At 38.5% G+C, this 27,764-nt stretch overlaps 1 protein-coding gene across 1 annotated transcript; it reads right to left on the bottom strand.

Moving 5' to 3' along the window:
* Positions 1-1,838: 1,838 nt before the first annotated feature.
* On the bottom strand, positions 1,839-26,676 carry clvs2 (clavesin 2). The gene is made up of 5 exons (XM_079889200.1): positions 25,590-26,676; positions 23,571-23,745; positions 12,803-12,913; positions 12,321-12,541; positions 1,839-2,051 (listed from the first exon to the last, which is right to left on the bottom strand). The coding sequence occupies exons 1-5, from the start codon at positions 25,976-25,978 to the stop codon at positions 1,958-1,960; spliced, it is 990 nt and encodes a 329-aa protein (XP_079745326.1). The 5' UTR covers positions 25,979-26,676; the 3' UTR covers positions 1,839-1,957.
* Between the last annotated feature and the right edge of the window lie 1,088 nt (positions 26,677-27,764).

Here is a 27,764-nt window from a genome sequence, read left to right on the forward strand (position 1 = left end):
GGCATGTCGAAGCGTCTTACGATTTACTCATGAGAAGTTAACTGTAAAAAAAAGTGTGATGCCTTAAATTTAAGTACAATCAACTACTGTTGAAGTAATGTTTAATGATTTAAGTCATTTCAACTTAAATTACATTAAACTGACTTTAAAAATTTGTTGAATTTTCTACAACTTATAAAAAAAGTTGATGATTGCTTAACTTATTTTGATGAGTAAAAGCAATGTAAAAACATATGTTGTCAACTTATTGATCACATAATTTTTTACAGTGTACAGGTACATAAGTGTTTTCATTGCGGATGAGCAACTTTTGGAAAACTCTTGAAAACGCTATTGTGGACGGAGATAGTTTTTAAATGAAACATTTTCAAATGTAACTGGATTAGTGTAGACGTAGCCTTAATTAATAGGGATAGTGCAGCCAAAAATGAGAATTTTGTCTTAGTTTACTCACCCTTGTGTTGTTCCAAACTCGTATGATGACAAATCTTGCTTCAAATGGTGCTCTCCTTTCATGTTTCAAAGGAAAAATTTCAACATAAGGGTTTGGAATGACATAAGGGTGAGTAAATAAACAGAGAATACAAATTTTTGGGTGAACTATTCCATAATTCAGAAAGATGGCAAAGACGGCACTTTGTTGTATTGTATCTGGTCCTTGGTGTGATGCCTTGGAAAACAACTTAACACGGAAATGGTTACGAAATAAAGCGTTATTCCGCGGTATATACGACAAAGTGTAAACAACAAGGCCATCAGTGAAGAATCAGCTAGACTACTAATGTGACTCAACCCCTCTGGGATATAAGAATACTAAATCGATAACACAGCTTAATTTGTGGTAAAATAATATTAGCAAACACTTGTTAGAAAAATCCGTAAAGGGGTATTTGCTGTGAAACACTGAAACCTGGACAAACTATGGTGTTTTCTTTAATGGAAGTAGCACATCTCTGTCTGACGCTGTCAACAGCTATGCATTCCTTTCGTAATACTCCTGAGCGACTCTTGATTTTGGGGTATTATGGTGAGTTCTAGTCCTCCTGGGAAGTTGGCATTTACGAGTTGGGAAGTCGCAACGTCAGGTGCGTTCAAGTCACTTTTGTCGGAGCAAGATGGCAGTGCACCTTCTCTTAATTAACTACAGCAATGTTTTTAAACTGTACTTCTAGAAAATGTTAGCTTATTCTGTTATAAATAAAAAGCTTGACAATGTAACTGCTAAATACTTATAGGCCTAAGTATTGTTCTAAGTATCTGAGAATTGGTATTCCGCCACATTTCTCACTGATGCCCCCAACTCGTAAACTCGGGGCCCCACTCGTATTTACGACTTTGTGGTGGCGTTACATTAAAAAGCAGAACACATCTCATGCACATTATTTGTTCTTCATTTTCTATAAGTAAAGAAACCTTGCTGTGCTTTTGTCTGGTTAAATAGGTACACTATCATCTTGCTCTAACGAAAGTGACATGAACGCACCTGACTTTGTTACGACGACTCGTAAATACGAACTTCCCGGGAGGACTACGCACCGTTCTAAATGTTGAAAACTCCAAAGCTTGTGAATCTTTATAAGCATGATTAACCATCCTACAGTATCATGTTCTACATAATAACCACGAGAAGCACACACAGGATATTCACAGCCGTCTTTACAGGTTCATGTCACAATTACTCAATCCCTCAATCTCACGTCTAGAACTGAAGTGTATTTACAGATTTGAATTGGCACTTGACAATTACATACGGTCGTCCGCCGTTAGCTCTTTGCTTCAAAAATATCACTTTAACTGGCAGCTCTGCAGTGTTCCTGGAGGCTGTTTGTGTGTTCTTTCGCTTCTTAACATCTCCTTTCTTTGTACATTTTTTTTTCTGCCGTTATAGGAACAAGGTGCACTCCTCCCTAGCATACGGGTCTTGACGTTTACTCGTTGCCTGGGAAATTAAGAGCCTTTAGTCCAGCGAAAGCAGCGGCTGCATGTTCTCTTCTTCGCTTTTCACTTTTTCTGGTCGCTTTAGGACACCTGGCTCCACCACGGACTGGGACCTGCGGGTATAAATAAAATATGAATGCCATCTCGGGAACTGGATTTCGAGATGCACAACCGAGAAATAAAAAATTCTGAGAGTGCATTGAAAATCTAAGCTAGAAAATAAATTAAACCTGGAAATAAACTTAAAAAATTTGAATAATATAAAATGTTATTTATTAATTATTTATTGTATTTATAATTTTTATTGAATTATTATTATAAAGTGTTGCTGGCAATAAAACAAATGTGCATCCAATTTGATAATATATGATAATATAATAATGGAGAAAAGTTAAATAATAAAAAATATAAGTAAATAATATAATTATAGAAATAATATAAAAAATTATAATATATTAAAAAAAAATATATATATATAACCTTAGATATTTGGACCCCAATGAAACATTTAAGCACACACACAGAGCACTACAAACTCAGTAGGACAAATTAATGATGCATTGTGCATGTCACAATCATTTAAAGTGAAGGATGTGTAATGGAACATGTCATCTTAGTACACTGTGTTGGCCTACTTTTGATTTAGCTCTTTCGTAGAGACATAAGAAGCTTTGAGGACAGAGTGCTGTCGTTCATGCACAGATCTGGGGCACTTTCCTCTGACGGACGCATTAATGTACTCTATGAACCCTGACTGTAATCACACAATTGTGAGATCTAACAAAAGAAATCAGTTTGCAATGCATTTACCTTCAGAATTGTGATATATCTGATGTACTGAATATTAAGAAGGAAATAATGTAGGACAGGGTGATTCCATTGGGATTTGAGTGGATTGTGAAAAGTGGGCTATGATCTTTTAGAGGTAACATACAGCCAGTCATTATCATATTTAAATGACATAGTCCTTCAATTAAAGAAGTAAATAATTCTAATTTTTATGTTGACTTTAAAAGTTATATTGTTATAAGTTGCCTTTTTTTGTGCAATTCCACACATGAAATACACCACCTGACAGACATCACTGGTGTCAATAGGTGTCTTGAAAAATTCCACCAGTCTCAGCAAACAGCAAACAGCACAAAAAAATAAGCTTTTGGGAAACTCTGAAATCAGTAACAGCACCTTTAACCAACCATAACATATTCGGTTACTAACGTAACCTCAGTTCCCTGAGAGTAGGGAATGAGCATTGCCTAGCTATACGCAGTGGGGAAACTCCTTTCCTCGAGAATATTGAAGCTTAAATTTAAAACGCAGTGCAGCTGCACAGCAAGCACCATCAAAGCGTCTAGCTCACCGATTGGCTGTGCTGCAGCAACTGACATCCTATGGCAAAGCGGCTCTGACGCGTGAACCAATGAGCACGTCAGAGCCCGCCAGAATGGGTGTGGCTTATAGCTATAAAAGCCCACCATAAAATCAGGTTAAATCGACTGAAGCAAAAGACACCTGACAGATTGCAATAGTGCGGCAGGCTACGCAACACTCGTTCCCTACTCTCAGGGAACCAAGGTTATGTTAGTAACCGAGTACGTTCCCTTTCGAGAACAGTCACTTCGTATTGCGTAGCTATACGCAGTGGGGACGCAATGTAAAACGCCACACTATAGCAACTGACTCCGTCATGAACTGGAGCCTAGGGCATAAGCCGAGATTCACAGTACAACATGAGCCACTAATAAAGGTTCCCAAAAGGGAAAGTCAAACGGGGCCTTATGACATAATAGGCGGGCAGGAGCCTCTAGGGGCCAAACTCGCTCCATATGAACACTTTACTTACAGGATAAATTGTGCTTATGACAGTAGTTTGTGTAAGACTGAAAAAAGGCCAGACTACTGTCAGGCCAGACTTGTTAAACGGAGAGAACCCAAGCTTGTAAGCAGGGTACCTCCAAATTATAAAATCTGACAAACGTGGAGGGCGAGGACCAACCGGCCGCTGCACATATGTCTTCAATTGGTACACCACTAGACCAGGCCCATGAAGAGGCCATTCCCCAAGTGGAATGGGCTCGAGTGCCTATGGGACATTCTTGACCCAGAGAGGCATAAGCCAGAGAGATGGCGTCCACTATCCATCTGGATAATCTCTGCTTCAAGACCGGTAAACCCTTGGTGCGGCCACCGAAGCACACAAAGAGCTGTTTTGACTGCCTGAATGGTGCAGAACGCTCCAGGTAGATTTTGAGATATCTGACTGGACAGAGCAAATTGACCTCCCCGTCGTTTCCCGAGGGGGGAAGAGCTGATAACATGATAACCTGCGCCCTGAACGGTGTTGAGAGCACCTTGGGTACATAGCCGTGCCTCGGCTTGAGAGTGACTCTAGAGTCACCAATCCCAAACTCCAGGCAGGAAGGGCTCATGGAGAGCGCCTGCAAATCGCCTACTCGCTTAACTGATGCCAAGGCCAACAGAAGGGCAGTTTTCAGAGAAAGAGGCTTTAGGTCAGCCGACTGAAGTGGCTTTAATGGACCTTGGAGAGGTCCCAAGCTGCCACAGAAGGGGGCCGAGGGGGGTTCATCCTCCTGGCTCCTTTGAGAAAGCGAACAACGAGGTTGGTTTTCCCAAGCGATTGGCCAGCCACAGGGGCATGGTAGGCCGCCACGTACACCTTGAGCATGGAGGGGGAGCGTCCCGTGTCCAAAAGCTCTTGAAGGAAAAAGAGTACGACTGGTACCTCACATGAATAGAATTAGAGGTTCCTAGCTGCACACCAGCTGGAGAACACTGACCATTTCAGGCCGTATAGGCACCTCGTAGAGGGCGCTCTAGCCTCAGTAATCGTATCTAGGACTCTCTCTGGGAGGTCCCAGGATACCCGTTGAGGGGCCACACATGGAGGGCCCACAGGTCTGGACGAGGGTGCCAAATCGTCCTGTTCGCCTGCATGAGGAGGTCCTTCCTCATAGGTACAGGCCATGGGGCTTTGTCCATCATTTGCGCCAGTTCTTGGAACCAAACCTGGGTCTTCCAGAGGGGGGCTACAAGAAGGACTGAGCATCTACTCCTTCTGATCTGCTCTGACCTGAGGCAACATTGAGACGGGAGGGAACGCATAAAGCGGGCGCATCCCTGTTCTTTGAGAAGAACATTGGGCAGTGAGTGTTGTTCTCTGAAGCAAAGAGGTCGACCTCCGCCCTTCCGAACATACTCCAGATCAGATGGACCGTCTGTGGGTTGGGAGACCATTCCCCGAGGGGAGTGTTGTCTCGGGATGACATGTCCACACCCAGATTTTGGATGCCTGGAACGTGGGCAGCCCTCAGAGAGAGCAGGTTGACTCGTGCCCAAAGGAGGAGTCCGGAGTTTCCCCACTGCGTATAGCTACGCAATACGAAGTGAGTGTTCTCAAAAGGGAACACAAGATATCTCTTGAGGACAATGAACTACATTGTTTTTTTTGTTGTTGTTTTTTTCACTAAGAAATCACAGAATGACGCACAAAAGCTGTGGGACTAATGTCACAGCAAGAATATGTGCTATTCGAGTGCAACCTGATGCAAACACAAGAGAAAACTGGAAAAAAAGACCAGACTTTCCAGAGCAGACAAAATGACAATGTGTGGTTTTAATTGCTCTGAATAATGTACCCTTATGAAGAATGTGGGAGGTGTTAGCTTTTTAAAATCAGATGTAACCCGGGTAACCCAGGTCACCAGTAAATGAGTTAAGAGTTGGAAAAAGTTAAGAAAAATAAAGAATTAATGTGTTCTTGAAAGAAACGCGATTCATCCAATCACTGATTGTGCTGCAGTGACCGACACCCCTGAGAGCCAATAGTGGTGGCGCATTTCGATCGCGCTGGCGCCGCTGTCAGCATGAGCAGGGGAGAGATTGAGTCAGATGAGAACAGATCAGATGAGACAGCAGCACAGAGCATTTCTCCAGAAACTCTTTGCACTAAACGATAATCATAATCTAACGAGATAATGCAGTGATGCAGTCTCGGTTTGGTGAGTGAAATTTGTTATCATATGAAAGATTTGTCAATTTCAGAAATTTGAATTTGATTTGATATGAGCTGAGTTGAGGAGGGCTAAAGCTACCACGTGTAACAATGCTCATTGTATCATGAGTTGAGACAAAGAGTGATTTATGAGTGTCTTTGTGTTTAAAAACTGTCGAAAAGTTGGATTAATGTGTCATTTGAGATGTGCATGTATATGATTTGTTATGGAAATGTTGAATCAGAAATTAATTATTGTGTTTGCAAGGCTGGGATTTCTTGTTCTCTGTTTTTTTCCTATGTGAACGTGATCGGCAAGTGTATCCTGTTTTGTGCCATAAATAATCCTTTGGAGATGAATCGTCTGCCTAGTGGATGCAATTAAATGTGCACAAATGGCAAGCTGACCTACCCTGGAAATCCAGAGTTCTCGCGAGAGCACAATTTGAATTTCCTCAGCAAGTTACTCTGGCATTGAGTAATGATGCTCATTAACTATGCCCCTGTAGTCGAGCTGCACCAATCACATCGGTGTTTCTGATATAGGCGGGCCAGAGCTAAATAGATGACGACAGCGCTAGTGACAGCACAGTTACGACAGTAATTGGTCGTAGTGTTATCCAATTGTGTGCAGTGAGATTTTAAAATGCATGCTTGGAGCTAAACAGATGAGGACAGCGCTAGTGACAGTGCAATCACGACAGTGATTGGTCATAGTGTTATCTAACTGCGAGCAGTGAGATTTTCAAATGCATGCTTGGTACCACCCCTCGAGTTGGCCGATTTTCATTACTCAATGCCAGACCCTTAATCTTTCAGATTTAGGTCTGGATTTCCAGGCTAGAGCTGACCAGTGCCCATGGAATGTTTTCCCTTTGAACCGTAATTTGAAACCATCAACTGGTAGGATATTTCCAATTTTCTTTTGTTTTCGGACTCAAAGGACTTTGATTTGATTCATGGAATTGATTGATTTTTGCTTCTGAAATGGAGAGACTTTGTTTTTTTGTACTTGAACTGATCGAGAGAAGTTTGAACAACTCTTTAAACTGAATAATTTGATTCATGAACTCTGATCTTGAGTCGTTTGATTCATGAACTTAGTTCAACTGAATCAATTCATCTTTCCAGCATTTCCAATTCATATTGTTGAACATACTGCTTACTATTGAAAGAAAAGGTGGTTTATTTGAAGGAATTTTGAATCGCATTGTGTTTTGAGTCAAATCCAATATCTGATTACATTTCTTTTTGTACATTTGGGTTATTGAATGTATTATTTTGTTTTATTGTTGTAAGTTACTTGGGTCAAAGTGAAAGAAACAGACATAGTATTGAGTCTGAGAGTTGTCTTTCTTCACAAATTGTATGAAACTGCGGAACTTCACCAAATTGAATTGAAGCTTTTAGGCTGTTGAATCACCCATCCTAAAAGAAACGGTGATGTCTGTTTTGATTTACTGACTGTTATCAATTGTTCATATTTGTCATTCATCTTTCTGAAACAAACCACGAAGAGAACTATTTTCTTTATCAATATAATTTTCTCTTTGAATCAGAACAAAATTGTGTCGACTGTTCACTCACCTGTTGCACCATTTCCTCCCTCCAGTAGACGTTCCTTGTTTCTGATTCAATTAGGCCCTACCGAATATTATAACTGGGTGTGGCACGTCAAGTCACGTTGCGCGCTACATGCTACACAGACATTCCTGGACTCACATTCCTTCTCAGCACAATATGGAAGTGGAAATTTAAAGCACTCAAAGTAAATACTACAATACTGTTGCTTGATTCATCACTGACTGGAAGTAGAAATGTAATGATGCATCTTGTTTGCATGAATCACAACAGTTCTCATTGTTCAGTACAGTCAAATTAATTGCTTATCTCGAATACACATTTTCTATTTGGATAATAAAGAGAAACGTAAAATACTGGGGTCTTTTTAGAAAGAAAAAAAAATGCTCAAAATGCTTTTTTGCACTTAAAAGAAAAAAAGAAAAAAAAAAGAAATTACCTTTCAGGTGAATATGTTCAGTTGAATGCTATGCTCACAACCAATTCAGTGATGAAAGGTTATGGTTAATCACACATCTAAATGTTTATGTGTGAAGTCATTTTCTGCAGTTTTGAAAAGGGGTCAAAAAAATTATGAAATTCAGACTAATGGGATCGTTTCTCACCACAGTAAACCAAAGCCCCAATATATGACCAGTATCCATTAAACTGCATAGCTGGAAATGAAGAGCAATATATATAGATCATCACCAGCGAACTGTTCCCACAGCTAAACATGATGAATTATGTTAATAATATAACACTAGAGAATAATGAGTGCAGGATTCCACTGTAGTTGTACACAGATGTGTTATGTGCGGACTTGGAGGTTTCGTTTAATAGCCAAAGCTGTTAAAGTAACTGTTCTTTGATCTTAGCAGTGGAAGAACATCTAAGACATACTTTCCCCCAAATGCTGCGCCCCCCGGATGCTTTGGCATAATTCAAACACTACAAACAGTTGCTTCAGATATGAGCGTAAAGTAAGCCATTGTGATCTAGGCTATATTTGGTAGCCAACGTCTCTCTGCACACGTACAGTCTCAGCTGCAGCAAGGAAAGATGAAATGTTTGCCACTGGTAAACCTCCATCATGTGTTTTTGCTTGCATACATAGGCAGTGCATCATTTAGCACAGCAACTTCACTCCCTCGTGCTGATTTCATGACCCAGTAAGTCAAGACACCTCACCCTTTCTCGATCAGTGAAACGATGCACGACAAGAGTTCCTAAAGTCGCCTGGTCAATCGCAGACTGTAACATTTTATCAATTTTTTTTATTTTATCAAAAAGATCTGTGTTTAATCATAAAGCCAGGGAGTCGGTTGCTAAGCACTGTAACCAAGAAGAAACAGACAGTATGCTGCTAAAATGTGACTCTTTTAAAAAACACTGTAGCTTCTTTACGCCTCTAGCAAAGCTGCTTATTTTTGTTATCCAGAGCAATTCTCTTGATAATTCCACTTGAGTGAAGACTGCGAGCAAGCAAACGCTGTTTCCATGGCAAGCGACCAAATTATTTCATTAAACAATCATAACAGAAATAAACAACATACATAATATGGCCAGTGCGGTGACATCACATGCTTGTTATAGAGAGCACCAGTGTTGTTATTGTTAACTAGCCTGGCTCTGCCCTCCTACGTACTTCCACTAAATTTTCCTTTTCCTTCAGGACTCCGTCTGGGTTTGCGTTATATTCATGGGTTTTCTCTGGCCAAATGTTTACCGGTCCAATCAGCGAACAGAGGGAGTGGCTGAGAACGATGACGTTGAGGTCGTGCGCTAGTTTGAGCTGTAGGGTTACGTAACGACCAATCGTTAGCGATTGGTTATGGCAGATCCAAAGTGGCTCTGGGCAGATCCAATAGTTTTAAACTTCAGCAGAGAACCCGCCTTCAAGGAAGTTAACGCGAGAATGTACGAGAGTCTGGTAGGACCAGGCTAATTGTTTACTAATAATAACATTAAAATTATTCAAAAAATGATTTATATTATTTGAAATAAGACTGAAAATATACTTTATTATAGAAAAATAAAGTTGAAGTTGAAGTGCTAAAATTTCTAAAACTAAAACTAGAAACAAAACACCCATTACCATATCTGAATTTCCAACCCGATCTAACGGCAATTCGATTATTCAATTATTTAATACGTTTTATTAAATGAATTGAATTAATGAATTAAAAGAATTGCTGTGAGATTGAGTTGGAAATTGATAATGGGTGTTTTGTTTCCAACACACTTTGTAAGCGGTATCACAACAGACTGGGCCATCTGACCAATCAGAGCAGAGTAAGCTCTCAGGAAGGAGGAGTTTAGAGAGAAGAATCCTTTATCAAACCGTTTAAGACACTGTGAGAAAAGAGGTGATGCTGCAATGTATATTATGAGAATATTTGGCCTTGGATACATGTAAAACTTTTGTAGGAGACCTCCAAAACAAAATTGGGACCCTTTAATATTTTGAAAGAGCTTTTATCTTTTTATTTTAATTTAATTTTAATATTTTATGTACTTTTGTCATTTTCTTTAATTAGTTTTATTTTTATTTAGCTTAAATTTATTTAATTTAGTTTTAATAATTTTAGCATTTCAACTTCAAAATTTTTTTAGTTTTTGAAAGTTAATAAGTATATTAATAAGTAAAGTTTAAGTATATTTTCAGTCTTATTTCAAATACCGTAAATTATTTAATATCAATTATTAAATACCATTACGACATCATGTATGAATTCATACAATTCTTGCTAAATCAAACATATTTTACGAGTTGCCCAATTTGTATGAATTCGTACGGATTACCTACACCTGACCCCGTCCCTAAACCTACCCATCATGTGGGTTTAGACAAATCGTATGAATTCGTACGAATTAGCCACCTTTTACTCACTCGTACCAATTGGTCGTGACATAGTGTTGGAATTTCAGCTCCAAAGGCTTACACAGTGATACGAACAGTAACAATGGCGTCTTTCCAATTACAATGCCTCATTCTTTAGAAGTGCGTGCAAAGTAGATTTGCTTTCTCAGTGCAGAAAACCAACTTCTCGTCATGTCAACAACACGGACCAAACTCTTCCAGGCCTCTGCTACAACTACAGTGTTTGAGGGTCACAGTAGACGTTGTTCATGCAAATTTGTTACAAACCATTTGTATGCAAACTGGAATTACTGACAACTCGTTTCAGACAGTTCAGAATTGGTTCTTTTTTCTATTAGGAGACAATTACTCAATGTATTGTGCACTTTGATTTTTGAAACTTTGCAGACCTTTCACATTCACAAACAGCTATTTTACACATAATAATAATATCCAAAAAACTTAATAGGGGTACTATTACTAAAACTATAATAATATACTATACTATACTATACTATACTATACTATACTATACTGTTCTATACTAATATAATCAGAGGCGGACAGAGTACACAGCTTCAATACTTGAGTAAAAGTACAGATACCCCTTGCTAAATTTTACTCAAGTACAAGTAAAAGTACTACAGTCAGATGTCTACTTAAGTAAAAGTACTGAAGTACTTGTTTTTAAAAGTACTTGAGTACCAAGAGTACAAGAGTACATTTTCTAAATATTGCATTACTACTGCCATAGTGCTTACATTTATGTACAGAAACGTCCTACATGGAATTATGAAAAATGTTAATGTTAATACCTTGGAGAATGTAAAGAAATTGAAAGTAAAATCAAGTCATTTTCATCTTTTTACCATGTTGCTTTATTTAACATTTTCACTTGCCCACAAGGCAATAGCACAATGGCAACGCTCTGACAAACCTCTGCTAGAGTTTTAATGGATTTTTTGCACCCACATTTGAACCCGACTGTGTTAAACACACCGCATACTCAAGAACATTAACGCAAATGCTCAGCTTACATTAATGTGTAATATCAGAAAAGAAAATTCAGCTAACAATTGTGTGTACATGTGAGTTTCTCTTTTTTTTCATCAATCAAATCACAGGGTTCCAGACTGCGACCAAATATGCGACCATTTTATTGAGAATGTGCGAGTTCAAATTGTATGTGGTCGCATTTGTGCGAGTGCATGGTCATGTACTACTCAGTTAAATTCACGCATGAATTTTCCTGCATTGAACTTGTTTTAGCGCCCGCCAAAGTGAATTTTTGTCCCGCCAAAATCGTATTTGATCGGTGAGTAAAGTAGATGAACTGCTGCGCTTGTGTTGTGACAGTGCGCATGTCACTGAAAGAACGAGCAGAGAGAGAGAGAGAGCCGGTCGCGCGCGCAGACACACTCTGTCTCTCTCGCGCACTGTCGCTTGCTTTTTCTTTTTTCCTTTTTTTTCTTTATTATTTTTTTTAGAAGAAGTAACGGGTACTCACAGTTATGGATAGAAATGTAGCGGAGTAAAGAGTACAATATTTGCCTCTCAAATGTACTTGAGTAAAGTCATGAGTACTCCCCAAAAATGATACTCGAGTAAAGTACAGATCCCTCAAAATTGTACTCAAGTACTGTACTCAAGTAAATGTACTCCGTTACTGTCCGGCTCTGAATATAATATAATATAATATAATAACACTGGAGAGCAAACTAAAACATCTTCGAGATGATCTAGCGGTTAACACATGCTCTGACATTGAGTCATGGTGCTTAGGCAGGCGGTGCAAGTTTTAATGCGGCGATTTTGCCCTCACCATTATTTCTTGTCCTCTTTTTCCACTATATTTGCAAAAACTTAAATAAAGATGGCAACAGGCAAAGAAAAATACGAGATAAACTTAAATAAAAAGTAAAAACTGGAAAAATGACAAGAACAAACCTTTTCATGGTTTTGGGGGATAGATCTTTCTCCAGGTCTTTGACAGACAAGGTATAGGATTCGGGGCAGTAGTCCGTCTCCTCGTCATACGCGTGGTCAAGCAACGTCCTGGCCCAGGTGCCCATGTCGTAAGGAGGCAACATGCCACCCAGCTCAGACGGCAGAATCTCAGGTAAGATCAGCTGGTGCAAGCTGTTCAGATTGTTTCCATGCATGAAAATCTAAATACACAACATATGAAATATTGTTATTTGCCTGGTTATGTTTTCATTCTAACTGTAAGCTGCAGCATTTACTGTTTATCGGTCAGTGTTGCACTTATTTCTATGGCATTACACTGTGCATTTTGTTGCACTGGCCTGTAAGAATATGAAAAGCCTATAGTTTAATGTTTACATAAACAGAACAGCTAACAATAATATGTGATATAAGTGACTGAAGAAAAAAAGAAAAACTATAAAAATGAATAATAATTCTCTCACCCTTTTTCTAGTTTTGTCCTTGAGGAAAGGCCGGATGACTGTGTACAGAGCATGGATGTACCAAGGTTGGTTGACAAAATGAATCCCTCCAAACCTGGCTGGGAAGCTATCCTGTGGGAAATAAATAAATTATATGTATATATAATTATAAAACATTATATTATTATTTAAATATTTTTTTTAGAATTGTATTTAATACAGTTAAACTGATTCACTTATGCAGTAGAACAAATCAGTTATTTGATGTAAACAAATATGCACATTTTGTAATTCCTAGCATTTGTGAGGAGAAAACAAAATCAGATTTTGTGACACCAATTGTCTCTACACCATACAACCTCATACTTTTCCAAATAGAAGATGGTTCACATGAGAGTTACTGATGTTCATTTAAAGTACCTTGAAGTCGTTCACGATTCCACAGAGGATTACACCAAAAAGTGGGCATAATTCCTATTTCTCCTGATATCACACTGCTGAAGTTGATACATACTTTGCTGTGTTCACTAATCTGCCCTGAACAGTAATCCATATTCATAAAGCTGACTGCAAGGGTTCCGGAAAGCTTCATAATGATGCTGTCTTTCGCTAAGCTCACAAAACCCAAGTCTTAAGAAAAAATGACGGTAAAAGACTACCAAGTCTAGGTTACAGGGTTTAAATTTGAATCAGATAAGTTATGAGAAAAAAAGTATCTTATGCTCACCAAGGCTGCATTTATTTGATCAAACATACAGTACAAACAGTAATATTGTGAAATATTATTACAATTTAATACGTTTTCTCTTTGACTATATTTCAAAATGTAATTTCTTTTTGAAATGGCTGAATTTTTGCATTATTACGCCAGTCTTCAGTGTCACATGATCCTTCAGAAATCAATCAATATGATTTTTGATAATTGAAAATTAAAGAGAACATATACGCTCATTTAAGAGTGCTCTTCTTTCAACAAACAGCTAAATATCGACATTTCTCTTCATTTAGTAACTTAAGTCCTAACATTTGCTGCTAAAATAAAAAAAAATCTTAAAACATACTATGCAATTTTTAAATTCAATGTACTTGATCACATCATGGCCTTGTTTAATGCTTCTCATTGACTCTCAAATCATAACAGAATTGTATTGTTGGCGCCACTGGCGTAACGCTAATGGTGGACAGCTGCAAGTAAAAGTAAGCAGGCCGTATAGACGCCGAGGCCCTCAGGCCAGCGTCCGGAAGCAGACCACAGGCTTGTGGGCGTTAGATCTGGCACTGGATCTGACACAGAGGCAGGTGATGGTGAAAAGCGCATGGTGATTGGCCAGCGCTTCAGAGGAGGGGCTATGAGGCATTAGCCAGCAGGTGTCAGCACATACGATGATATCTCTGCTCTGGGACCTGCTGCTACCGAGTGAGATAAAGGTCTCAGCTGCATTAAACATGAAGAGCTAAACTCTGGTGTGAGCTGGTGGAACCTGATTGATCTGTGTCCCTGCAGTGTGACAGTGGGAGGAGACAGAGGGAAACGGGGGAGGGAAAGCTGCCACAATGCTCTTTTTCCTGGATTCTAGAATTCAGAATTCACATGATCTGATCCTGTGATGCTGAAACAGCTTTGTTAAAGGCACACTATGCAAGATTTGTACCTTAATATAACAGCTTCGAAATCATTTAGATGGTAAACGAACTCGTAGTAGGGCGAATCATCGCCGCTGTGCAAGTTTGAAAGGTGGTGCCCTGACAAATCTCGCAAGAATCACAACTTGCTTTACGGCACGACGTCACATACATCAACAACATGTGAAGCAGCCTCTATGGAAGACACTAGCATGCATTTCAGACGTGAATCATGGCAGAGTCGACGAAGAAAACGGAAGAAAACGCGGTCGGAAGAGTGCAGCTCTGCGTTAGTGCTATTTACGACAGTAACGTTAAACACAAGTACTCCACAGCGACTCTAGGGGGCGCTGTTTGAGAAAAACGGAAACTGCATAGTGTGCCTTTAAAGTCCCCCTGTAGTCAATAATTGTATCCCTTAAAACTCATCTTTGATCACCAAAATGGCATATTTACAAATTTTTCCTGTGATTTTTATTATTTTATTCATGCCTTAAAATAGCTAGAATGTAACTCTACACCCTTACTTGCTCAGGTAAGATGACATAAAATTAGGACAGCCTTCTTTGCTCACTTGCTAAGCTAAACAGCCAATCAGAGTTCTCTCTTTCACCAACGGTGCAGACGGACGGCGATTCAACATTCTCAATCGGCCATACCCCTAACGATGTCCAACTAGCGTTGACAGTGTAGAACAAACCACAAAAACTGGGCCAACCGACGCTCAACAACGGTCAGACGTTGCCCGACTGTTGGCTTAGGGGCTGTTTACACAACATCGTTTTCAACTAAAAACGTAAAACGTTTTATGCGTTTTGGCGAAAACTTTTGAAAACGGGTTTCAAAGTTCAAGTTTTTGAAAACTGTCTCCGTGTAAACAACAAAAATGCGAATCTCTGAAAACAATGACGTCATGCACATGCGTATTACGTGTTCAGTCTATAGCGTTTCATCGCCATCTAATGGCCTGGCAGCAGAATACAGCGTTTTTAGTCATTTTCATGGATCCGTGTGAACGGGGATCATTTTGACAATGGTGTCGTCTGTACGCGGAAAACTCAAAGGAAAAGCTTCTCCATTTTAAGCATATCATTGTCATGTCCTAGAAACACACTAAGGTGAGTAAATGGTAATATAATTTTCATTTTTGAGTTAACTTTCCATTTAAAACCAGCAGGTTTGCTAAACAAACATGTAAAACAAAAAAAGTGGTAGCGGTAAATGGATATCTGGATGCTTACAAAGCAAATCAATTAAACGTAATTAATTCTTATTAAAATACATGAGTGAAACCATGCTACCCTTAGCCAGTGACAAAACATTAAATGAAGTAACTGAAGTCGCTATGGTAGAGCAAAAAGCAGACCAAAAAAACAAAACATTTTTGTTAATGTCAAGGTTTTTTTAATGAACTACTCAAAAATATAACAGACTCTTCGGGAGTGATACAGGTTAATGCATAATTCTCCTGTTTTGGTCAAGTGATGCACTCAAATGGATTGTTGAAAAAGGTTTTAGTTTGCCTGTATTAGCTTGAATACAAATCCATCAAGCACCTAACATAGATTCTGGCAGCATGTCAGATCGACTAGAAAGGAGTTAAGCCAGGATAATTGCTCTTAAAAGTGCCTCATCGTACAATCAGGAACCATTTAAAACATCTGCAATGTTAAATAATAACTGGTTTTAAACAGCGCTGCTAAATTACAGTTTATCAAAGAATGGCTTTGCTTTATGGGGTTGTTTTTAGTCTCTGTATAAGCTGATGGACCGCTGATGTCATCTGTACATTTTGTTTCAGTGGCTTGACATGAAACATCCCTCTCTTTTCTTGTCAGGAGCCACTGATGATGCACAACTGAACTCCAGCAAGGTAACTGAAGGAAAAAAAAAATCCATTTGTTGTAGTCCTTTTGAAAGACGTAGCCTGAGGAAAAGCAAGTATTTTATCATGGTCCCTAACCAAATAATACATACCGTTCCAGTCAGAGTCAGTGAGCTGTCCTAGTTTTAGTGACAGGATTCCTGGATAAGAAACCTGATTTCTAAGAGCCTTTAGAAGAGAAAAACCATGGTTTCTTTACCCAAACATAGTCTTCTGTAGCCAGACTTTTTGTCTATCAGCATTAAGTGATTATCAGCATTAAGTCTATCTGCATTTACAGTTAGCATCCCGTTAGCAATACTTAGACAAATTAACCATAACTGAGCAAACCAGCAATACGAAGCTTCACACTCCGACACATGCCATTGCTCATGTCAATAATTGGAGCTCTACAGGAGACATTTTATCTACACTTGCCAGATCCAGCCCACTGAGCGTAGCCACGCAAGCCCGGTAACACAAAGATGAAGCTCTACTCACTAGCTGTCAGCTCTGCTACAGATCAGAACAGTCCCGTTATAGTGCGATAAACAGAGCGCGACCATAACTGTGCCACTTTGCAGAGAGCAAAACAATTAGTCTAACTCTAGTCCTGCAGGCCCAGATATGTCTAGTGCCGTTTCCCAGATAAGCAAGACGCGTACAAGCTTTGCTTTCAGGGAGGCAACGGATCTTAGCATCCAGATGAGCCAGTCTGGTGTGAGGGATGCAAACCCATTCCATGTGCAAGTTGCTTTGTTGATTAAATAGGGACTAAGATGTTCCCTGGATCACGCTTCCCTGTGTTTGCTTATGGGACATAGACTGCATGGCACTATAAATATTGTACAAATCTCATGCCCTGCCCTAGCCTAGAAATCTAGACGCACCCTAACGGCAGCAAATTTTATTTTGCAGCCAGAGTGGTCTAGCAACTCTCCGTTGGCTTTCGAGCTGGAAAAGCCAAACTCTAGTCAGCCCAATCACATCGTGTATAGAGTCGGTGGGCGGGCTCAACATAATGACGACAGAGTTGCGACGGTTCGCTGCTACTTGAAAACAAAGAATGGCAGCTGCTGCTGGCGGTCTTTCGAATCGTCTTTGGCCGCGACTCTGGAAGACTTGGAGTTAAGCTTTTCTTTGAGAAAAGAACAAAGAACAGCACTTCAGTCATTCTTAAAAAAGGAATAGATACAGCAAAAGTTTAATCTATCAACTAGCTCCGCTGGTGGTTGGTTGGAGCGGGAATTTGAAAGAAACCGTTTATCTCGCCCCTCGGATTGAACACTAAAAGAAGATCAAAACTAAAAAGGTTCCAAACAACACATTTTTTGAGTTAAAGGATTGGAATGACATGAGGGTGAGTAAATGGTGACAGAAATTATGTTTTTATTAACAAAGTTCGGGAGGAGCACGTTCAAATAATTAACACAAGTGGAGAGCACTCAGCAATCAATGATAAGAGGTGTATATATATTCAGCATTCTCACCTCAATTCGTTGACAGTTTAGCAGTATCCCTCCACCACCCCTTCTCCACACTTCTAGTCCTAACCATTTACATACGGGGGGGGGGGGGGGGGGTACTCTGGGTTCCGGAGCCCTCCCCCCGGACAGCACGCCAAATACGCATTAAACTTTACTCCCTCTAATTGTATGTAAGTGTGAACTCGTGAATTGTAATTTTGGGTGAACTATCCCTTTAAGAGAAGTTACATTCTATAATACGGCTTTTGAGGGAGATACAAAAGAGAGATTACTTGTGGCGAAGTTGTAATGCTGCTTTAAATCCATCTGTTGTAACGAGTTCAGTCGCCTCTTTCTTTAATGATGGGGAGAAGTACTTCAATCAACAAGACATAAAGGATTCGGCTGTTTCTAGAAGGCTAAATTATCCTTCTGCCTATTAAACATTAGTTCAATACCACAGATATATTGCAAGATTTTATATTGGTGTCTATTTACACCAAGTGCAAATGTAAATTACTACTCTCTTTGATTATCTACTTTCATATAAGCCGGGGACACACTTAACGGCCGATTATTAATGTATAAATTGCGGTGTTCACAATGGTGTTTGAAATCTGCTCCAGTCGTTGGAAACAGTCCGTAAGTGTGTTCAGTTCAGTCTTATGATGTTTCAGCTAGTCGTTAAGTGTGTCCCGGCAATAGGGGAGAAAGGGGCTAGTTGTCACAAACTATATCTCAGTACCTATGAGGTTTTGAGTCAAGAGTCAATACATTAGATATATTTTTTTATAAATGTAATTCTCAAAAACAAAAAATTACAAACGTGGATGTTTTTGCTATATTTGTTGGGTAACGTAATGTAGGCGCATGCATTTTCTGTAAAGCTGCTGTGAAACGGTATGTATTATAAAAAGCGCTATACAAATAAATGTGAATTGAATTGAATTAACAAGTAATTACAATAAAACCTTGCAATAGGGGTACTGCAATGAACTGTATATGGCAAAAACAGTGAAAACTAGCTACGGTTTTACTGTATTACTGAGGAATTTCATTCAAAGTCATGGCGTTTACTAAACTAAATTGCATACACACAACAAATGAAATAAAACCATTGCTTATACTCCAGCTGATATCAGTCCCAGACAAGCAATAAATAAATAAAAACTTACAGCACAAGAAATAAACACTATTAATACCCCCAAAATAGCACATAATAGCACAAAAATAGCTAATAAAATGTATTATTATTATTTTTAATAAAATCAAATCAATAATTATACTCTGTTAAGGTTAACTTTATTTTAAGGTATCTGTGTTAAAGTGTAATTATATAATTACACTTATAATTATTATAAGTTCAAATAATTACATTCCTGTAATATTATTTAACAACATGAACTTACTATAGGGTAAGTGTAGGATTAGGATTTGGTTGAGAGTTAGTTAATCATGCATCATTTACAGTTATTACTATGGTAAGTACATGTAATGGAACAAGGACACTGTAAAAATAAAGTGTTACCTTATACTCCAACTGACATCAGTCCCAGACAAGCAATAAAACCATGACTTTTTATGGGAATGCAATGCAACAATGTGATGCATGTCAGTCTGTCAGTACAATGAACTTCCTGTGCTTTTTAAGATGCACTTTAGGTGCCATACATAGAAACACACATACGGAAACGGTGTCTGAGTGACATGAGTGCGTGTCTCTCTGTGAGCACAGCCCATCTGGAGGGTCCATAGCATGGCGGTTAGACAGGTTGCCAGGGAAACTCGGCATGGGGTGGGCTGGGGAAGATTGGCCCATTGTGATTGGCTGCCAAGCGTGGGTTATTTCTCAAGACTAAGAGAGACAAAAGGCATGTCCAAAGCAAAGAAGCAAACAACAGAGGCTGAAACAACAAAGCACTGCTCCAGGAAAGCCAGGACCACTTTCTCTCACTTCTATTCGACTCGGGAGTATGTTGCTGTCTATTGATTTTGCAAAGAACAGCCATTTTCTGCACATCAAGTGCTCATTTCTGAGCCACCATTTGCTAGGAAACATATATGATAGATGGCTCTACTGTAAACTAATAATAAAAGCATACTACCTCCAAGAACAGGCAATGATCACTGCCTGCAAACCATGAGGTTTTCTAGGAAGAATCCATTAGTTCTATCTTAACCTTGCAAAGCATACATACAGTTTCTGGCACAAAAAGTACTTTCAAAAGCAACAGATTCTAGCTCATCAAATGGACTCAGCAGAAAGAAAAAATGAGCAGAGACCATAAGGGACTTATGTTCGAACTTCGTACTTCGTACTTTCTCCTATTCCTTCAGTCCATGACCTTCCCTTCTGTTTCTGTCACTCTCTCTCTCTTTCATGTGTTCACTCACTGGTATGACAATATGCTAAAACACCAAAAAGCTTACAAAAAAGGTTTTAATGCTTCATTACGTTGATGATTGAGACAGACAGATGTCCATATGAACAATGGCATCAGACTGATGTAACGCTTTACATGACCCTACACTTTCGGGTCGGAGAGCTGTGCGCTTTTCCCGCGGGCTCTAAACGTCATGTTTAATGACTCAATGTACATACTGTTGGTCTGTCACTGTCAAATAGAACCATAGGGCGTCACACCTCTCATTCTAGCATTCTCTCAGTCATTTTCTGACCTAAAAGTGTTTGGGAAACGCTATCAGCATACACTTCTGTTCAAAAGTTTGGGGTCGGTTAGATTTTCTTAATGTTTTTGAAAGAAGTCTCTTATGCTCACCAATTTGATCACAGTGCTCTAACGAAATCCAAAATTTGAGCACTTTTTATCAACCCAATGAGCACAGCCGTATTGTGCCATCAGCACATAAAGGTTACAATCTTGACTAATTCATGAGCTCTCCTTTTCTTCATAGTAAAATGGCTGTGACGTACAAAAGTATATATAATCTAGAAATTGTAATTCATGTGCACGGAAAGAAAAAAGTTTCTTGTGCGCACGGGAATGTTTCTCATGTGCATGCAAAAGTCTGCATAGATTTATTTTTATTTTTCCAAAGGTCCCTTAAGGGGCTCCGTAGTACGTATTTTAAGATGTAATTCATACTTGTGGTGGAAAAGCTGAATCTTCGGCATCATTACTCCAGTCGTCAGTGTCACATGATCCTTCAGAAATCATTCTAATATGCTGATTTGGTGCTCAAGAAATTTCTTCTTATAATTTTTTTTCATTTCTTATTATTATCAAGATTGAAAACAGTTGTGCTGCTTAAAAGTTTTGAGGAAGCCATGATACATTTGTCTTTCAGGATTGTTTGATGAATAGAAAGTTCAAAATAAAATGTAATAAATATATATATATTTTTAAATCTTGTACTGTTACTTTTGATCAATTTAATGCATCCATGCTGAATAAAATTATTAACTTCTTTCAGAAACAAAAAATAAATAAAGGCAGCGGTTATTTGCATGTGCAACTAGCAATAGATGTTATTTACACTAAGTAAAAATGGCATATTTTCTTAGCGATAGCTGCTATTTACACTTTAAACAGCAATAGATTCTATTTACACTAAGTAAAAATTGCATATTTTCTAATTACACTATGTAAAATTAGCAATATTTTCTTTGCAATGAGTGAAAATAGCAGTAAGATACTATTTATACTAGTAAATACTCTCAGATACTATTTGCACCTCAGTGTTGTACATTAAATGGTATGCAATAATAACATAGATTGTAAATGATTATATCTATTAAAATTATTAAATGGATGCCGCCTTATTGGAACAATAAAACTCTCCCTTCACCTACCCCTAACCCAAACCAATAAACACTTTATTATTAAACACATGTTAGACACTTTATTTCCACTTTTCAAATATTTTCTTTATTTTATTGAAAATAAATGCCGTTCCGATCTGATACGTGATGGGAAAAGGGAGTAGAGCGAGTTCGGATAAAGCCGAATTTGAACTCGGATCGATTTGCATCAAAACTTTCTGCCACACGCCTTACAATTCAGCATCTTCCATAATTTTGCCTGGCCCAACCAGACGCCAGTGGGCGGAGTTATGTAAATAGCCTCTGCCAACAAAATAGTCTAAATAGACACTCCGAAAAAGGAAATCGTAATAACTTCAAACTTCTGAATAGTAGTGTATATCTGTAAATGCATGCATTCATCAAGTCGATCCTTGTAACTTTTTATGCATGCAAATTGGATCAAAAATGCCAAAAATCTGAATTCCTGTAAATATTTACACATGTAAGAGATGACTTCTGCTGACAAGCTAGCTGCTGAGCACTCTTTTGAACTGTAACTAATTAGCTGGGGCTCTTTTCCCTCAATCTACGCTATTGTTACCCTTTCAAACGGCTACAAAAGCGATGTCCCACTCGATGTGAACAGCACATTGTGGATGCAAGATGCTAATGGCGACGATCAATTATTCACCGGCTAATCTGTCTGAAGAGGCACTGGAATGTGGAATAGGCTCATCATGCACCCGCATTAATATTCAGTCAACAGGCCTCACTCTGCACTGCCTACACGTCATATTAGACCCAAGCCCTCCTCAAAGAAGTGATGTCTAAATGAGAGCTTTCAAGAGGCTGCTGCTTCTGGAAATGTCTATGCGCAGATTATCTCTTGTTAAATGCACAGTGACCATTTTTCTAGCACAATTGACAACGATTGCTGCTCAGTTATATGTAATAGTGATGTTAAAATAGTGTAACTAGATTTGTTCATTTTATGCAATGTGAGTGTCCATCCAAAACACACCACCAGTGTTGTGGGTGGTTGTCAGGGTGTTGCTATGCGGTTGCTGAGGTCTCTATGATACTCCTCTCAATGTAAGTATGGGACAGTTTTGCTAATCTTACCATATCCTTTATGTTGTGTTTATGTCATTTTGACCCGGAGAGGATTTTCGTTTTCCCTAAAATGTTAGTTGATGTTTTTACATTGGACTAAAAATTACTGACCTTGCTCACATAGGGTATAACTACCTCTCAAAATGGTTTGGATAATTTTTGTACTTTTGTGATATATCTCTCTTTTTGTCCATACAATGAAAGTCAATGGGGTCCAAAACAACACTGGACCCCACTGACTATAATTGAATGGACTAAAACACTGAGCCATTTCTTCTTTTATGTTCCACAGAAGAATGAAAGTCATACAGGTTTGGAACGACATGAGGGTGAGTAAATGATGACACTGATCCCTTTAAGTGTTTGTTTGAATCCTTAAACCTATGTATGAGCAATTATAATAGAAATGCTTACCTTAGCGAACACCACTAATTAATGTTAAAACTGTGCTGTTCTTCATTACAATGAAAGGGACTGGATCTCAAACCGATGCATACTAATATAAAAGACTTGAAAAACAACTCCTAAGCAAACTATTAACACAATAAACTATTTCTCAATGCATTGCCTCCTGCTGTTGTACAACCTTATAAACTACTTTTGAGTTGGGTAAATTAAACACAATACTCATTCTTGGTTTCTATACAGATGGTGTTCTCTTGCGTTAGATGATTGGGTCAGCTCCCGTTCATGTTACTCACAAAGAGAATAACAAATGTTTGACAAAAGATTCCTCTGTTCAGCCTCACACATGCAGAATTTCCCTAAGCAATTTGTATTAGTTATATCTGATGCATGCTTCATACACATTACATATTTAATACCATAATACATTGCTTCTAAGGACATCGACTGAACCGTTTAGATGCATGAAGGCACAAATTTAAAGAATTCTTTTGTAACATCTATGTTGATTCTCTTTATAAACATAAGATTAAAAGCAAACAGTTGTATTACCTGCAGGCCCTCAATTGCCAATCTCAGCATGCTTGGAGTTAGCTTGGAAGCTTGCTTGAAAGTGAAGTTACTCCAGTCAATGATCAAGACAAATCCATTTACTTGTAGCTCGGGGTCTTCTATCATCGCCTCCAGAGAAAGTAAAATAGCTCGCAGAATATCCACAAAAGTGTACCTACAGATAAGCACAAGACATTAGGAAGGTTTGCAAACAAACTCTAAATGTGCTGAGGATACAGTTAGTTCATGTTAGTCAATACTGGTATTTAAACTTCTAGAGGGCATAAGCACATCATATATACAATGCTTGAATACATGTAGCAAATCAGGGGCGACCCTAGTCCTCATCACACATTGTTCCTGTGAGAGGATGCCAAGAGCCCTGCCATCCAAGGCAATGGTGCCACTGGCATGGATTCAAAGGCTGTTTGATATGGACTCGAGCACTATGTACTCTTCAGTCTAAAGAGGTGAGACTCCAACAGTTAACGCCATGATTGTGTCATGGTGACACTATTAAATATGCATGCATGTGACTGCATAACATACAAAATATGTATGACTTAAGTGTCCAAAGATTGTTGAGCCCACTGTAGATGGAGAGTGCTTTACTAAACTCTTGGTTTTGGGCCATAACTTCATGCTGAGTTCAAGGGATGAATAAAAATGATTTAATTTGAAACTTTAGGTCACATTTAAGCTCACGCACTAGTATACATGTTACAGTATATACACACAACCTCACTCTTAGAAGAAAAGGTGCTTCATATAGATAATCTTTTAGGGGTTGCCATCATGGGATTATCTTATGAATTTAGTTCATTTATTTTGTTTTAATTCGTTCTTTGAATTGTAATTCAATTTTAGGAATTAAACATTGTAAACATACTTTATCACCAGAAACCCATTTGAAATATCCTGTTAAACAAGCAATCATTTATACAATTTTCCTTATATAAACTATAAAGTGTTCTTTAAAATTGAGTCAAGAAACCTATAGGGTTCTATTTTAAAACCATACTGAACTTTTTTTTCTAAGAGTGGATAATTAAGGATACAATGAATCCCTAGATTACACTGCAAGAAATGTATTTATTTAATCTAATAATTTGACATTTATTAGATCATCCAAAGGTCACTTACAGTGCACTTATTGCATGGACAGTGTCCTTGGAGTAACCTGAGATGAAGTGCATTACTCAAGGGCATATTGATGATAGATTAACCCTTGTTGAGTCTGAAGTCTCAGCCAAGCCTATATAGGTCGCTAACCACTCAAATAAAACATCATAAATGAGGCTAGGCTATATATAGGTTTTTAATTAATAAATGCAACAAAACAAAAGAAAACTCTTACTTGCCAAGTGAAAGTCAGCATGTTGTACTGTACATGCAGGTAGCCATTTTGACATGTGCCAAGAGACCAGAGACCCTTAGACTGTATGAGACTCATGAATGTATGTCAAGGTCATTACGTTTTTTTTTTTAATTATTATTATTAGATGATGCATTTTGAGAGAGTTACTGTCTGTTCTTTAAAATAGAAGATAACAGTAAATATTCCAAAGGTACTTGGTGCATCCATATCTAATTTATGTTGTAATATTACAAATAAAAAACACAATGACATGTATGAAGGACAGTCATGTAGAATATTGGGTCGGGTCAAAGGTCATCACCCATTATGGCTTGGATGGACATTGGAACATCAAACCCTCAGTGGTTACAATATCTCTTAAAGATCTACATATATATTTGATGTGGAAAATGGTATAAATGTTCTTAAAAAAACCTTACATTTCTAAAAAACAGGTATGTGTTTTAAAGATTTTCTTGTCAACATCTAAGACATCCTTATTTGTCACTACAAATAGTATATGTAACATGGCCACTGTTACTGTACCTTTAACTTTAACTTAACATCATGCTCTAGTGAATGACAGAAGACTGATGCTGAAAAGACAGCTCAGACAGAGCGTGTCATTACCCACAATTAGCCAAAATCCAATAGCACCTTACCTGCTCTGATCCCAGTTTGCCGCGAAAAGAACCAGAATCTTCCTCCCGTATCTATCCAAATTGGACAGAACTCCAGGAAATCCATCCTTCAGAGCCTGCTTGATCCCAGGATCGGTGGCCTTCAGGTTCTTGAACATATCTAGGTTCTGTTGCCGGTACTCAAAGTACTGGGCCAGGAGGCGGAAGGCCTCGAAATGGTTAAATTTCCGGGCTCTGAGAAAGCGCAGGATGAAAGCATCGTCTGTCCTGAGAAAGCCAATGTCTGGACGGGTGATGATCATGTCCCTCACCTCCTGTATGTCCTGATGTAAAGTGTCGGGGTTCTCCTTTAACTCCACCTTGGCTTTCTCCAGGGTTTCTGGAGACAGGCCTGCCTGTAAATGAGTCATTGTCCTTGCAATGGACCAAGGCTGACTATACTACACTAAATATGCCCTATGTAATTGTTTATGAAAATGCCAATCATAAAGAGCCCTGTCACTGCAGTGCTTTCAAATAAAAACCTGACTTTGGAGATGGTCCTGAGTGTAGCTATGACACTGATGGTTCACCTCATACACTCTATAGTCCTTATGAGTTCACCTGTATCGTGGGTTTTTGATGCTTGTCCTGCAACATAAATGCACATACATTCATGTGGTCGTGCTCATCGATACGTCTATGGCTTAAGCAGGCTGAAATCGTCTTAGTTTGTATGATCAAATCTGAGGCATTGACTCGACCACAAAATCCGTTCATTCATTCCATCCCACCCCAAAAGCATCTAAGAACGAGCATCACGGTTAAAAGCGCTGCTCTATCCTAGCATCGTCAAGCGGGCAGGCAATGCGGCACCCTGCAGCATCTCTTGTCATGAGTCTCCATTTATCGCGCATTTCAAATGTTGCCGTGAATTGGAGTCCGAGCATCATCACGACCCCTCAGCGCTCCGTTTTCATCATATTCGCCCTTCGGAGGAGACGATATGGTGTCGGTCCAGGTCCGTATGGTTCCGGTGATGTGGTGGATGGTTTACGTCAATGCTGCTTCTGCTGTTGCTTCGCTTTGTTGCTGATGAGAGTGACTTCAAGCATCGCTCCGGTGATACAGTCTGTCCGTCATCACATGGCGGAGGAGGGGAGAGAGCTCGCTCGCTCTGTATCCTCTCGAGACTCACTAAATAAAGGTTTGGACATGTTTTGGCACTTACCACATTTATTTTGTTTCACATAGTTGTTGGTGTATTTTTTTCATTGAAAAAAGTACAACAGTATTATTAATAATAATAATAATAATAATAAATGATCGTCAATTTATTGACCTTTTTAAAAAAAAAAAAAAAAACTGTCGTTATGTTGTTGTTTGGGGATGGCATGTTTTAAATTTTGAATATATTAATATTATATAAATATGATGACTAATATAAAGATGCATTTTATAATAATGTAAATAAAAATATTTAATGACAACAACAACAAATATTATTAATAATAAATTATAATCTATTTATTTGTTTATTTGTATAAAAATAATGATAATAAAGTATTATTATTATTATTATTCAAACCAATAATACACTGCACTAAACTGCTGATGTCACTAATGTCAGGTTAATCGAGTCATACAATACAGTCGCTTTATACAATATAGATTGTTTCAAAGCAGCTTTACAATGATAACAGGAAAATTGTGCATTTTGGCTTATATATATATATATATATATATATATATTTTTTTTTTAAAGGATGTCATCGTCCAGCTCAGTTCAGTTCTCATACAACATTGTCAGTACAGTCAGATCAATAATATGGTTGAATATTAACAATATCCACAGGCAACAGTGGCATAGAACCTAAACTCCATCAGGTGAATGAATGAAGATTTTTTTTTTTTTGAGAAACCAGGCTCAGTTGGAATAAGGAACAAGAAAACAATTACTCAATAATCGAAACAAAGATAAATTCTTTTGTAAAGCATCTTTAAAAAGAAAATAGTGTCATTTTTCAGCTGAGGTTATTTCAGTGTTGATTCAGTTCTGTTCAATAACTGTGTAAAGTTCATCAAATAAGAAATGTTCAATTCAGCTATAAGCAGCACTGTAGAAACCAGTGATGTCATCGTCCAGCTCAGTTCAGCTATCATCCAGTAGTGTCAGTGCAGTCAAATCAGTAGTAATATTGCCGAAGGTTGTGTCCC

Source organism: Squalius cephalus, assembly GCF_949319135.1.
Source record: "Squalius cephalus genome assembly, chromosome: 12".
Taxonomy (NCBI): Eukaryota; Metazoa; Chordata; class Actinopteri; order Cypriniformes; family Leuciscidae; genus Squalius; species Squalius cephalus.